The 15,034-nt window shown below is 37.4% G+C and overlaps 1 protein-coding gene across 1 annotated transcript; it reads left to right on the top strand.

Moving 5' to 3' along the window:
- The first annotated feature begins 1,327 nt into the window (after positions 1 to 1,327).
- On the top strand, positions 1,328 to 3,896 carry LOC106296561 (protein TIFY 7-like). The gene is made up of 7 exons (XM_013732719.1): positions 1,328 to 1,584; positions 1,832 to 1,917; positions 2,588 to 2,739; positions 2,883 to 2,967; positions 3,056 to 3,311; positions 3,402 to 3,456; positions 3,546 to 3,896. The coding sequence occupies exons 1-7, from the start codon at positions 1,497 to 1,499 to the stop codon at positions 3,622 to 3,624; spliced, it is 801 nt and encodes a 266-aa protein (XP_013588173.1). The 5' UTR covers positions 1,328 to 1,496; the 3' UTR covers positions 3,625 to 3,896.
- The last annotated feature ends 11,138 nt before the right edge of the window (positions 3,897 to 15,034 follow it).

Genomic DNA, 15,034 nt, shown 5'->3' on the forward strand with positions numbered 1-15,034 from the left:
GCAAGGCGTGTATTTTCTTTTTTACGTATACTTGATATTTGGCTTGCCTTGAGCGAGTAATGAAATTTCCGACTTGTACTTGACTTGTGAGTAACAAGTACTTGTTATTTCGAGTACTTATCCAAAAATATGTTACTTGCAAGTTACTTGACTTGTTCGATTACCTGCTACTTACAAATATTTATTAATTATTTGAATATATTTCCAAGTTTCTAAAAGTTATTTGATAGATAATATTTTACGAGAGAAAGTTATGAAAGTTTGTTTTATTTACTCGGCCTGGTAAAAACACAAGAATTATTTTAAATAAAATATTTACACCTAACATAAAAAAGAAGAAGATGGAATTGGATAACAAAGTTACAACAAAGAAATATTTGTTTTTTTTTTCTACTCATCTATCAAGTGAAGAGCAGACGAGCCGCAAATAAATATTTGTTTAGGGCTTTGGTTTTTATGGTTTAGTTATCATTTTTTAGTCGTAAAACAAGTAACGAGTAATAGGCCTGGGACGGATCGGGTATCCGGACAATTTTAAGGTATCCGGATCCGAATCCTTATCCGGCGGATCCATAATTTTACTATCCTTATCCGGATCCGGGGTTCTCGGATATTCGGGTGTCGGATATCCTTCTAAAAATTGCAATATTCGGCGGATATCCGGATCCGGATTTGGATCCTTAAAATAAATAAAAAATAATATTAATATATATATAAAAAATATTAACAATAATTTAAAAATATATATATATAATGTCTTTAGTTATTTCTATGTATAATATTAATAAAACTTACGGATCCGGATATCCAGACTTAAAAATTAAGATATCCGGATCCGGATACGGCTTTGACGAATCCAACATTTTACTATCTGGATTCGGATTCGGTCCCTCCGGATATCCGGATTTTCGGATCGGATCCGGATCGAATCCGGATCTCGGATTAAAGTCTCAGGCCTAACGAGTAATATCAAGACGAATCCTAATTTTTTTTGTGATACTTGTTACTTGCCTTGTACTTGTAAGTAGAAAAACTCAACGATTTAATACTTAATTTGGCAACGACGAGTACTTGAAAAAACGAGGCGAATACGGATCAACTAACGGATATAAAGCAAGTAACTAGTATTCGTACCCAGCCGTGGAATTCTTATATTGTGTTTGGATCGGGGTGAAACTAACCTCTAAAAAAATAGGTCGATAAATATGAATAATCTTGAAAAAGCAAAAAAAATAAATCAATAGAAAAACATAAAAAAAACACGTGGGAATTAACCGGTCTAGGCGGTAGAACCAACCGCTAAAAGCTGTTTATAAAGCAAGAAAGAATAGCGATTTTAACAAGTAGTCCTTTCCAAAAGTGTGTCTGCAACATTACCAAAACTAAACCTTCCCCTTTGGTTTCCCATTTACTTTGCGTTCTGTCTTGTTTTTGATAATATGCTTGTGCAGAAACAGAGAAAAAACTTGTGTTAGTATTCTTGGATTTGGTTTGAGATGGAACGAGATTTTCTGGGTTTGAGCGACAAGCAGTATCTGAATAACGTTAAGCCCGACGTTGACGATGATCGTGTCGGAGAACGAGGTTTGTGTTCTTGTATCTACTCTCCAAAATAAAATACTCCTAGTAAGAGTTAGGAGATCCATTCAATACACATTTAGCGTTATAGAGCTGTTTATTAATATCGTCAAAAAGTTTTTGTTCAAGTATAATTGATTTAGATTCCAAGGCTTCTTTTAATAATTATATTTCGTCAAACCATGCGTATTAAAAGTGAGAATTGGATCTTCAATGATGAGTAGTTTGATGTGAATAAAAATGGATTTTTCAGGACTGAGCAAGAAGATAGCTAAACAATGGGGAAAGGCAAAGCTCTTACCTAATTCAAGTTTCATGCCTGCTGCTGCAGATCTTCAGGTTGGTTCAAGCTTAAAATTTTCAATTTCAACTTCTTTCAGTTACTAGTTTTTGGAAGAAAAAACCAATGATTATTGTAGTTGAGCTAATTGTTAGAGCTACTTTCCGAGTCAATTGTTAACGGAAAGCTACCCCAAAATAGTCGGAAAAACTGCCGGAATATTATTTTTATTTCTCGAAGTTTCTTGAGTTTATTTATCTAAACAAAAATGTATGGCCAATCATTAACCGATAAATATAAGAAAATCGTATAACTTGTGTTGGATAAGTGCGCGAGTTAAGCAGCTTGTAGAGTCGCTTGGCAGCCGCAAAATTAGGAAATGATAAAAAAAAATTTGTGGCGACTGGCGTTTGAACTTAGGATAATGCTTATATGTTAGGCACTTTTTTTTTAATCAAAACACATTAGAGCATTTTCATGGACATATAATGGAATTACAACCACTAAAATAACTAAAAATAGGAATTTAATTTTTATGTGAAACTATCATAACACATGTCTATATTTAATAACTGGTTCATTAAATCGTTGTCAAGAAAGAAAAAAGCCTGATTCATTAATTTTCTTTATTAAATTAAATTTATATTAATTAGTTTTGAACTCAAACTTACCCATTTGGATGCTCCTATAAAAGATGTTGACGTCTCATCGTTTCCTGTCTAATACCAGTGGTGCCCATTTTCTGCGGCCAGTATCCACCGCAGAAGCCAATTTGGCGGTGGTGCGTTTCAGAACGCGAATCAGCTTTTACTTGGCGGATCAGTTCCCTTAACAAATTATTCTGCTTTTCGTCCTGCTTTTAACTCGTCCAAGGATCCACGGTACGTCGTATTATATGGAATTAAGTATCGTGTAAATATATATAAAAACCTTACTCATATTTTAAGGGACATAATCGAATATTTAGCATTTTTTTCTTAATTTATAACGACACTTAACGTTGGTTATTTGACTTGTGGAACAGAGTGGCTTCCTCAGGATCATCTCCTCAGCTCACAATCTTCTATGCCGGAACTGTTACCGTCTTTAATGACATATCACCTGATAAGGTATAATCCATATTAATACAATTTTTAATTTCTTTTAATACAATTTAAACTTTACACAACATGTTCTGATAATGAGCTGTGTGATTAGGCTCGAGCCATTATGTTATGTGCTGGGAACGGTTTGCAAGGAGAAACTGGAGAGAGCAGTTTGAAGAAACCTCTTCGAGAAACTGAGAGAGTATTCTATGGAAAACAAATCCATAAAGCTACTGCTGCTGCATCTTCAAGCTCTGCCACTAGCGCTGATAGTTTCTCTAGGTGTAAAGACAAACACGTTGGTGCGACAAATGCAATGACTATGATTGAATCATTCAATGCAGGTCCTAGCAATATGATTCCTTCAGGTATATATATATATATATATATCTGTATTATGAAAACCAAATCTTGATATATTCAACGTTTGAAACTAATAAAAATGCTTGTTTTTTCAGTTCCTCAAGCTCGTAAAGCATCGCTGGCTCGGTTCTTGGAGAAGCGCAAAGAGAGGTTTGATTCTTCTTCTCGTTTATAGAATCTTGAGTTCTTGGTTCTAGTGACTAGACGTTGGATCTAAAAAAAATTGATGTTGGGTGCAGGATCATGAGTGCAATGCCATACAAGAAGATGCTTCTTGATTTGTCGACGGGAGAATCAAGTGCTGCTTCTCATACCTAAAACCTTCTTCTTCTTGGTGGTGTTATAAACCACTCTGAGATTTTTTTCACGATGGTAATTTGAAAAATAATCAGTAGATTATTACTGTTATAGCTACCATTGATAATGTTACGAGCAAAAGAAGGCGTTAGGCGTATGTGTACTATTTGATCATTGTTGTAATGGTTGTTGTAGGATTATTTTACTACCTCAAATACTAACAGATGTATGTTTGTCATGTCTGTCAAGAATAAAAGACCGAATAAAAATCACTATTATTAATATTATCTATATTATTATTTGCGAAGTGATTTTTTACTTTCGAGCTCTAACTTTTAACGTGAGAACGATTAATATCGTTTATACTCTTAATAAATAAAATATTTAAATTACCTACAAAATAAAAAATAATTTTAATTTTTCTTGATTAGATAAGTGATTAACATTAATTATAACAAAAATTATACAAAATCTAGAAATATATTTTAAAATAAAAGGTAATTATTTTAATATAAAAGATAATTTCTATATATATTGGATTGTCATCCTAAAATATATTTTGATAAAAAATCTTATATTAATCAATATAAATTCGTAATTTATATAATTAAAAAAAGATAATACTGAATGATTTCTAAGATCTATCTATTAGTGTTAAATATAGTATACAAAAAAATTAAAAAATTAGAATAAGTAAGAATTAAAAAAAAATTATCATTATAGATATTTATTTGGTAATGGATGTATTAATAAATAATTATAAAATAGTTATGTCCGCAAGCGTGGCGAAACACCTAGTTTTATTATTATTTTCGGTAGCACAATTGCATCACGATCATCACCAAAATGCTAATACAATAAAAAACTAGTGTTTTTTTTGTCAGCTGCCCAATGAACTAGATCAAGTGGTGGGCAGACGAGCTGATTCTCCTGAGAGCATCTCCGTCTGTCCGGATCTGATCTATATGGGAAAAAATATAGCCTCTAATTTTAGCTTTCTTTGCCAATGCCTCCGTCCGACCATTCATACTCCGAGAAATATGAGTCACACTCACATCCTCGAAGTGAATATGTAGTTGCTGAAGCAATTCGATATCCGTCGCGAAAATTGGCTAATCCTCCAGATTTATAGTCATGTCCACTAGGTCTGAATAGTCCGTCTCGAACCGTATCGAAGTAACCCTATGTCTTTCATAAAAAACTAGTGTTTATGTCTCAAGTTTTTCTTGCTACTAATTTCGCTATTCTTTTCTTGAGCTTGATGGTTAGCAACAGAAAACTCATTACAAAGAAAACAAAAAATTATGAGCATCTCAAAGAGAAGCTTGGACAAATCATCCACTCTTGTTATTTGCTAATTCTGCAAAAAGAAAAAAAAATCTAAAATAATACTTTTTGACAAAATTTATTCTAGATAATTTTAGATCTTTAATATAGCGTAAAGAGGCCATTATTGAACAAGGCAAACAAAAATAAAAAAATATAGCAACAGGAAATATGTAGTTTTAAACAGCGTATATGGTTTTATTGGTGTATCAGGGGTTCTTCTAAATGAATGCGCTTTTGAAATCATAAATTTAAATGAAAGTTCAAAAAAAGCTCATAAATTTAAATGTAGATCTTAATATGACAGTTATTTGCGTATTTTTAGGTCAGAAGATATGTTTTTTTCTTCATATACAGAGTAGCTCCGAGGTTGATTATGATGTATTGATTCTCTTTGCAAAGCAAAGATCTTTTTGATATTTTTATTTATTGGGGCAGAAGAAATCTCTTAGGAAAGTAAAACTGGGCAAGAAGAAAAGTAGGTAAGCAGAAGGAAAAAAAGAGCTTAACATGTACATTGGTCACAAGAAAAACGTTCTCGTTCGTAATATCATATTAAGTGGATAAGGACGACTCTCGTCTTATCATTTTACACCTCTCTCTGTCGCATTCTTTTAAAATCTTCTCATCCTTTCATGCCCCCACCAAGTTGCGCAATTTGAACTACCACTTTTATTGTTCACACGTTTATTTTTTTTTGATGAAATTTTCAATTTATTGATCAACGTTGGAAAAGTGCTTACATGACTGTGTTTTCTTTAAAACTAATGTAATAAAAGGGTACGCTACGCTATCGCAGCTCTGTTGGCTTCCTATGCCATGTGAGCTTCAAACCAACGAACCATTAGTTCCCGCAACTTTGGGTTCAGATGATATTTTGTAGACATGATGCGATTCCTCACCGCTTTGTCGATCACTCGAGCCAGCTGTGCCACCGGCTTTGCTGTGATTTTGTGCTTCCTATCATTACGCTCCCGCCAGATGAAGTAAATAGAAACTTGCAGCACCAATCGAAGCAATATAAACGTTTGTCGGTCATGCGTTCCAGAGAGCATCTGTAGAATAGTTGTCTCCCAATCCGGGTTCGGTTCCACTCCTATCAACTTCCCCACAACCTGCAGCCATAGAGTGAACGTATACGGACACGCGAAGTAAAGATGATCGCGCGACTCCTCCGGTTCTCCACAGAATAGACACCCTTGAAGGCGGCCCCATTTACGGAGACGCTGACCAGTTGCGAGCCTGTCCTTGAACGCTAGCCAGGTGATGAACGCAAATCTGGGAACGCCTTGCGCGAACCAAACCAGTTTAGTCCATAGGACCTTATCATGTTGCTGTCTTATCTGCCGCCATGTTGCGCTAGAGCTGAAACTATCTCCATAGTCATCTGGCCCGAGTTTCCATAGAACTCCATCATTTACACCCGCGGAGAGTGTCACCTGAGACCTACGCACCTCTTGCACTAGCGTTTGGATTTGTCTGTCTCTGCATCTTCTAAATCTCCATTCTCTGTCAACGAGTACCTCATTTATTGTTGCATTCCTAGGAATGCCCAGCTTTTGCGTGCCAATCTCTCCCGTAATCTCTATCAATCGACCCCTGTGATGCCATAGGTCTGTCCAAAACCTCACTGTCATACCACTTTTTATGTCCATACGGATGAAACTGCGTGCGTGATTTTTGAACCGTAACAGTTTCCTCCACACCCATGATCCAAGACCAGTATCCTTGACGTCCCATAGGGTCTCATCACGAAGTAGGTATTTATTTACCCAAGTGCCCCATAGAGATAGACCCTGAGACATTACCCGCCAGATTAGTTTCAAGATAAATACCTTATTCACATCGTTTAAACGCCTAAGGCCAAGTCCTCCTTCCTCAAACGGTTTACAAATCTCCACCCACGCTATCTTAGCCATGGACGTGTTATTTGGTGAACCACTCCAAAGAAACGCCGAGCACATACTTTCTATTTCGTCAATGCAAGCCTGTGGCAAGCAGAATGCCGCTGACCAGAAATTTGTGATGCTGGCAATGACAGACTTGATGAGCTGAAGTCTACCCGCATACGAAAGAGCTCTGCTTGTCCGCGAATGGAGACGCGGACGTATTTTGGTTAGGAGAGGTTCATAGTCCTGCTTTGTCATTATCTTTGTAGTGAGAGGGAGTCCAAGGTATCGGATTGGCAAAGCCGAAACTGAGAGCCCCACAGCCAATGCCTCATGTTCCAGAGCATGTTTCCCCCGTCCCGCTGCAAATGCCGTCGATTTAGCAGCATTGATTTCCAGGCCAGACATACCTGCGAATTTATCAAAGACTGATAGTGTACCTCGAAGCGATGCTGTAGACCCGTTGGTGAAAACCACTATGTCATCAGCGAAACTCAGGTGTGATAGCCTGATCTCTTTGCAGTACGGGTGGTATCCAATTTGTCCCTCTGCTGCTGCTTTATTGAGGAGCTTCGAGAGAACATTACTTACTATGATGTATAGATACGGTGACAGGGAGCATCCCTGCCTTAAACCCCTGCTGCTCGTAAAAAAACCCTCTAACTCACCATTCACCGATACCGAAAACGCCGCCGTGTCTATGCATCTCATAATCCAGGTAACAAAAAGATCCGGATAGTTCATTGCTCGCAATGTCTCCTCAATGAATGACCAGCGGACTGTATCAAAGGCTTTGGCTATATCCATCTTGATAGCTGATCGCGGTGAAACCGAGTCGTTGTGGTAGTCTTTCACCAGTTCTGTCGCTAGGAGGACGTTCTCCAGTAGCAACCGTCCCTCCACAAAAGCACACTGGTTTAGCTCAATAGCCTCCGGAAGTGTAACCTTTAGCCTACGAGCTATGATCTTGGACACAACTTTATAAATGACATTGCAACACGCAATAGGCCGGAAATCTGTCATTTTTATCGCGTCCTTTGTCTTAGGAACCAAGGAGAGGATCGTAGCGTTTATACCATGAGGCATGAACCCGTAGATGAAGAAAGACTGAACAGCGGTGATGAAGTCTTTTCCAACCACTGCCCAAGCTGCTTTGTAGAATTCCATCGGATAGCCATCTGGTCCCGGAGCTTTGTTTGTTGGCATAGAGAAGAGAGCTTCCTGTATTTCCGCCGGTTGCACCGGAGCCTGCATCTTTATTGCGTCCTCATTAGTGCATCGGTGTTCAATCAACTGACTGAGCTCCTCATGCGTAGTTCTCATCTCCACCTGATGGGATCCATTTAAGAAAGTCTTGAAATGGTCCACTGCTTCACGCTTTATTTCAGAGGGTGTTGTTAGGATTTCACCGTCATTAGTTACAATTCTTTTGATCGTATTGCCGATGTTCCGGCTCTGAGTTACCTTGTGGAAAAATCTTGAGTTCCTGTCTCCAAGCCCCAACCATTGTACTCTAGATTTTTGATAATAGAATTGCTCCTCAATACCCGATATATGATGCCAATGCTCCCACGCATCTGATGCAGCTTCAAAAGTGGACGTTTGGGGACTCTCCATTGCCTCCGTCTGTTTAGCACACAGATCCTCGTAAGCCATTTTGACACGTTCGGGTAGATCACCATATAAATCTCTATTCAGACCTCGCATTTCCATTTTAAGAGCTTTCAGTTTCTCCTGGAGTTTACCAAGTGCAGCGCGTGAGTGGAAGAGAGGTGGAGACTCATTCCATATCCGTCCAACAACTTCAAGGAATCGAGGATGGCTGGTAAGGTGAGTGAAGAATTTGAATGGCTTTGCGTTACTCGGAGATATATCACGCAGCTAAATGTGCATACGTAGGTGATCAGAGACTCCTCCCGCTTCAAACGTAGCAAATGATTGGGGGAAAACATTTATCCAGCTGCTATTTGCCATGACCCGATCTAGCTTCTTACTAATGGGATTGTCGTCTTGGCAGTTTGTCCAGGTGAAAGTTGGGCCAACCTTAGCGATGTCCATCATGTCGCAATTCAGAACCACATCTTGGAAATCCTTTATCGCATTCCTGTCCACTCCGTTGTTCATAGAACCAGATTGTTCCTGTGACGTTAGTGCTACATTAAAGTCACCCTGTATGATCCACGGGTTTTGCCCGACAGACCTCCCAATAATCTCCATCTCACGCCATAGTTCCCTACGCTCGTTTGCTTTGTTGAACGCGTAGACGAAGGAACAGAGGAACGTGTCTCCTGACTCCTTGTATTTCACCCACAAGGTGATAATTTGCGCACTGGTAGAAACCAAGTGCACGTCAACCTCATCAGAATAACAAACCCAGATGCGACCCAGCCGATGGTTGGAATAGTTGTGAACAGATTTCCAGCCCGGAAAAGTAGCATCAAACACTTTTTGAAAATTTTCCTCCTTTACTCTAGTCTCAATCAGACATCCGAAAGACAATTTAGCATCTTTTACCCAATACCGAACTGCCTTTTGTTTGCGTGGTTTGTTGAACCCACGCATGTTCCATGCAAAAATTGAGGACATCATAGTTTCCGGGAGGAAACTTTCTTGCTTGGCTGCTGACCCTTCTGTTGCTGTGCTGCGACCAGTACCAGATCCCTAGCTTTAACTGTGTGTCGCTTAGAACCTCTCCCTCGACCTCGTACCACGGTGTTTTGTTTTCGAGTTGACGTTTTTGAACCGCCATTTACTGGTCGCCGTGTCTGCCCTGTCAGACCAACTACATCACCTCCTTGTGGGTTCTTTTCCAATGCAACGTCCAAAGTCTCCTCTGCAGTATCACTCTGAGAGCTATCATCATCAGAAATCTCACCTTCCTCCTGTAGATCTCGAAGGAGCTGGAACCCGTTTGGTGAGTGGCAACTTTCCACTTCTCTGGCTGGTGAAGTTTTTCCACCGTTACCCGTCACTAAGGCCCATTTCTCCTGATCAGTGGAGTCCCCCTTCTCCTCACAGTCTGTCGCAACACCTGGAGATACTGAGACCCGCTCACCAGATAGGTTCCCCTCCTCCGATAGAGATTTAAGCTCTGCTAGGAGATTTGTTACGATCTCCTTACTAGCTTTCCCTGTGTCTTCATTCTTGTAGGGATCTTCAGATATTTCAGCGTCATTTACTATCAAATTTTCCTCATTCCCAGGTGGAGTTGTTTCTCTCCGGTTCTGGGCTTGACAATCCGTTTCACGATGTCCCCACCGCGAACAGGCTGGACAGCGAGGAGGGAGCCAAGGGTAGCTGATAGAGACTAGAGCGGGGGCACCTTCTCTGTTTTTGAAACTGATCTTGTTAGGTAACTGTTTAGTCAAATCAACTTCCACAAGAACTCGAGCCACATCCATACGTATACACCGTTCCGTGTTGGGATGGAGCTTGATGAATTTCCCTGAAGTTCTGGCCAGGAAACTCAGGCCCTTCTTTGAATATAGATAACCTGGAACATTCAATAGATCAACCCACAAAGGCATTGCAGATAGATCCGGGGGGGAACGGGCTGTCTCTGGAGTCCACTCTCCCACCATCAAAGGCACTTCCGAGATATGCCAGAATTTACGGTTAAGAATCCTGTTTCTCGTGGCTGCATCCTCGATTCTGAACAAAACTGTCGTTTTTTCCTATGAATTGAATGTTTCTCGTGGCTGCATCCTCGATTCTGAACAAAACTGTCGTTTTTCCTATGAATTGAACATCAATCTTGGATCTTTTCCCTGGTGTGTTCCAGATCCTGTTAACCGTAGCATGAATAGGACAGATGTGGGGAGCATCGTTCATAAAGTAACCCACAACAAAAGACCTCCATAAAGGATCAACACCTTGAAAAAGTTCCTCTGGAATTTCCACTTCTGCAACTCCATCTTCCACTACAAACTCTAGGCTTATGTTAGCCATTGATGACCCCGCAACAAGTGCAGAGGAGTAAGACACCTTTCCCTCCTCTATCTCTTCCTTCCCTTTACTGGAATCCGATTTAGGTGGATTCAGATCCTTGATGCCCTTTCCACCATCCGTTCGTGGAGACGCGATCCGGTCCTCCTGATCGATCTTCTTGCTTGTCCCCGCCCATGCCGCTGGAGAACGGAGCTGCTCCTCCAAGTCGACTTCGTTAGAACGGAGCTGCTCCTCCAAGTCGACTTCGTTAGAACGGAGCTGCTCCTCCAAGTCGACTTCGTTAGAACGGAGCTGCTCCTCCAAGTCGACTTCGTTAGAACGGAGCTGCTCCTCCAAGTCGACTTCGTTAGAACGGAGCTGCTCCTCCAAGTCGACTTCGTTAGAACGGAGCTGCTCCTCCAAGTCGACTTCGTTAGAACGGAGCTGCTCCTCCAAGTCGACTTCGTTAGAACGGAGCTGCTCCTCCAAGTCGACTTCGTTAGAACGGAGCTGCTCCTCCAAGTCGACTTCGTTAGAACGGAGCTGCTCCTCCAAGTCGACTTCGTTAGAACGGAGCTGCTCCTCCAAGTCGACTTCGTTAGAACGGAGCTGCTCCTCCAAGTCGACTTCGTTAGAACGGAGCTGCTCCTCCAAGTCGACTTCGTTAGAACGGAGCTGCTCCTCCAAGTCGACTTCGTTAGAACGGAGCTGCTCCTCCAAGTCGACTTCGTTAGAACGGAGCTGCTCCTCCAAGTCGACTTCGTTAGAACGGAGCTGCTCCTCCGCCCATGCCGCTGGAGAACGGAGCTGCTCCTCCAAGTCGATTTCGTTAGAACGGAGCTGCTCCTCCAAGTCGATTTCGTTTTTTCTTCCTGCCCCTGCCGTAGAGGATGAGCCAGCGCCTCCACCGTCTCTCACGCCTTCGTCCACCTTCGCCCCGCCGTCAACCTTCACGTCGACGTCCGCCTTCGCTCTGCCCTCAGCCTTCGTGTTGCCTCCATTATTGCACTTTTTGTCGTCTTCCGTATCGCCAATTATTTCGCCAATCATTATTTCGCGTGGTCGAAAGCTCTCTTATTGTTCACACGTTTATTGTCTAGGCTGTTATTAGTATTTTTGTGTGTTTTAGACTGTTTCATGGATTCAGAGATTTATGATCACTAACACGTTAGTATTTTATACCTAATTCAGTCTCCTTTACTAAAAATCTACTCTAGCTTGTCTGTTTAACTCTTGTTGATTTCGCCCTCCACTTTACAATCATAAAAACCATTTTTGAAAATATATAAATTTGTAATAATATAGTGAATTGAAACCTTGTGGGGGTTCTGAAGAGATATTTTGAGTTTTTATATAAGTTATTTTATAAACTTATAGAATTTTTTCTGAATATTTTCACAAGTCATACGCCAAGATATTGTTTGTATTAGTTACAAAAAGAGTTTTGATTTCATTTTCGAATATCTTATCATCTGTCGCTGTCGTATTTTATGATCTAGTATGTGCTAATTAAAGGTTTTTTGAAAATGATTTCTTTTTAGTTTTTGGTTAATTTTTTCAAAATATACATGTGATTTGTATCTGATATGATCCAATGGTTCGAATTCGAGAATTTTTTTTATACGAGCAATCTTCTCTTATATTTTTATATAAGCGAAGAAATAATTTTAGTCAAGTGGTTAAAAAATTATCTTTGCGGTCTCCATTAAGTCGTGTTCATGTATACATACAATGAAAGATAACTTTATTATACTATTTTAGCAACTTAATTTCCAAACTTATATTAGTAGGCCTATTATATAATATATTAATAGATTAGATATGGATTCGTTTATCAAATTATAAATTCTCTAACTAATATTATCTATTAATATATTAGATGTAGCTTCAGTGCATTACACATTGATATATATATATATATATATATACATATATACCAAAATGGATTTATATTAGTTAAACTGTATGAAACATAAAATTAGAGTTTCACCATTATAACAATTGATATAATATGTTCTTAAAATATGCTCCTATATATTGTTTTAATAGATTAGATTTGGTGGTTTTAAAAAGTACATATACATTTATATAAACAAACAACTAAAGGAATTGAAATTTTTAAACAATAATGAAACAACATATAAACAATTAAAATGTTATGTGTACACATGTTAATTAATTGTTATACATCTATAATAGTATAATATATATTACATCTTTATTTTTTTGAAGCAAAATAACATTCGTGCGGATGCACAGATCCAAAATCTAGGATATATTAATATAAACATCTATTAGATAAGAGTTCTTACTAATGTGGCTATATAATAATTTGCACCCTATTATAGCAAAAAAATTGAAACTATTGATCACAAAACTTTATATGAGACTTTTAACATTTTAGTAATTTATACTCGTTTTAAAAAATCCAAAATAGAACATAAACGAAAAATTTAAATTTTTATTATATGATAATGTAATTTTATTATTTATTTTAATAACAAATATTTAAACAAAAATGATAGAGGACATACAAATTGTTAACAAATCTTTATTATTGAAAATCACTAATTTTCATATATATTTTAATCAAATTAGGTAATTACGTTGCTTTTATTTAAGAAAATGAAGGAGAATATTTTTTTTAGATTAATAAGAAATTTTATGGTTAGTTTAATGAAAACTATAGTTTATATTTAGATGAATGTACTTATTTCATGAGAATTCTCAAGAATAATTCTCATGATAACACATGTCATACCTCAAATGTTGTAATGCGTATCTTTGAATATATAATTAGAATTTGATCTGCGCCTCCGTGCAGGTGTTTGATTTAATTTGTGTTCAACGTAAACTCATAAAAAGCTGGCTTTATAAAACAATTCCATGTATATTTTTTATGTTATTGTAATTTACATATAGAATAGAGTATATTATTTTATAATATAGATGTTTAATAATATTTTTTTATTTGTACATAATATTATATTAAAAATTTATAACTTTGCAATTTGATGTAATTGTACTATTCATATACTAACCCGTTTTTTTGTTAATTTATTTTAAAATGAAACAACATACTAAAAAATTTAGTTTTTTGCATTAGTTTTCTATGAATTATTATTAATTTTATGATATTTTGTTTTCTTGAAATTTGATCGCTCGATTTTTTTATATTTGACTAAACTAAATAAGGCAATACTGTATTTAAAAATTATTTTATATAATATATACTATTTATATGTCAGTTTGTATTTTTATTTTCACCATAAAAAACAACCATTGTAATTAATTAATTTAAATTGATATTAAAATACAGTGGTAGAATCTGTAAATAAAAAGAAATACAAAAATGAAGTACTTAATTTATTGTAAATGCAACGACTAAAAATGTAGATAAAAAGGAGTATTTAATCTGATATCCATGTTTCCAAACAATTATTATTTATTATGTTTTCATTGTTTCCAAACAGTACACAAATGTACTTTAATTTTAATAATATAGATGGACCATAACTCATAAGTATTTATATTTCTGTATATCTTACATATATTTAATCAATTAGTATTCATTTAATCTTTTTAATTTACTTAAGACTACATAAATTGGTTAGTGTATATGTAGCCAAAACATCACAGAACATCAACGGAGGTAGTATATGTTAGTAGTGAAAGATTTTATCGTGACTAGAAGACCACTTTATAATATCACAAACTAAAACTCGTCGAAAACATGTTTATTGTTATAAAAAGAACTGATATTTTGTTGTATCGCAGGAATTTAAATAAGGTCAAAATATTATATCCGTAGAAATAATAACACTGATATAGAGAGAGAGAGTGTTTCTTATTAAGAAGAAGAGAAGTGTTTTCGGTGTGTACTATATAGAAATTAAAAAGTAGGATTTTACTGTACAAATAGTGCAGCGGGCCCCACATCCTTTTATATTTTCAACGAAAGCGGCTCCTCCCTTTTCTTTTGACTTTCGTAACACTCCCCCTTAGGGGCCGGTGTCACTATCCGCTCTCGCTTAACGTCTTTGTTGCCTCGTTAAAAACCTTTCCAGGAAAACCCAATGGGAAAAACCATAGTAAGGTAAAAAGAGTACAACTACGTAAGCTCCCCCTCGAATAAGCAGTCATAGATCCTTCTGATGACGCATTCCAATGTTATGGATGTGTTTTCTGAATACCGAGGTAGGGAGTGATTTTGTGAAGAGGTCGGCTGCATTGTCGCATGATCGAACATATCTTACTTCAATCTCTTTATTCTTCTCGAGCTCTTGAGT

This window comes from Brassica oleracea, chromosome C6 (assembly GCF_000695525.1).
Source record: "Brassica oleracea var. oleracea cultivar TO1000 chromosome C6, BOL, whole genome shotgun sequence".
NCBI lineage: Eukaryota > Viridiplantae > Streptophyta > Magnoliopsida > Brassicales > Brassicaceae > Brassica > Brassica oleracea.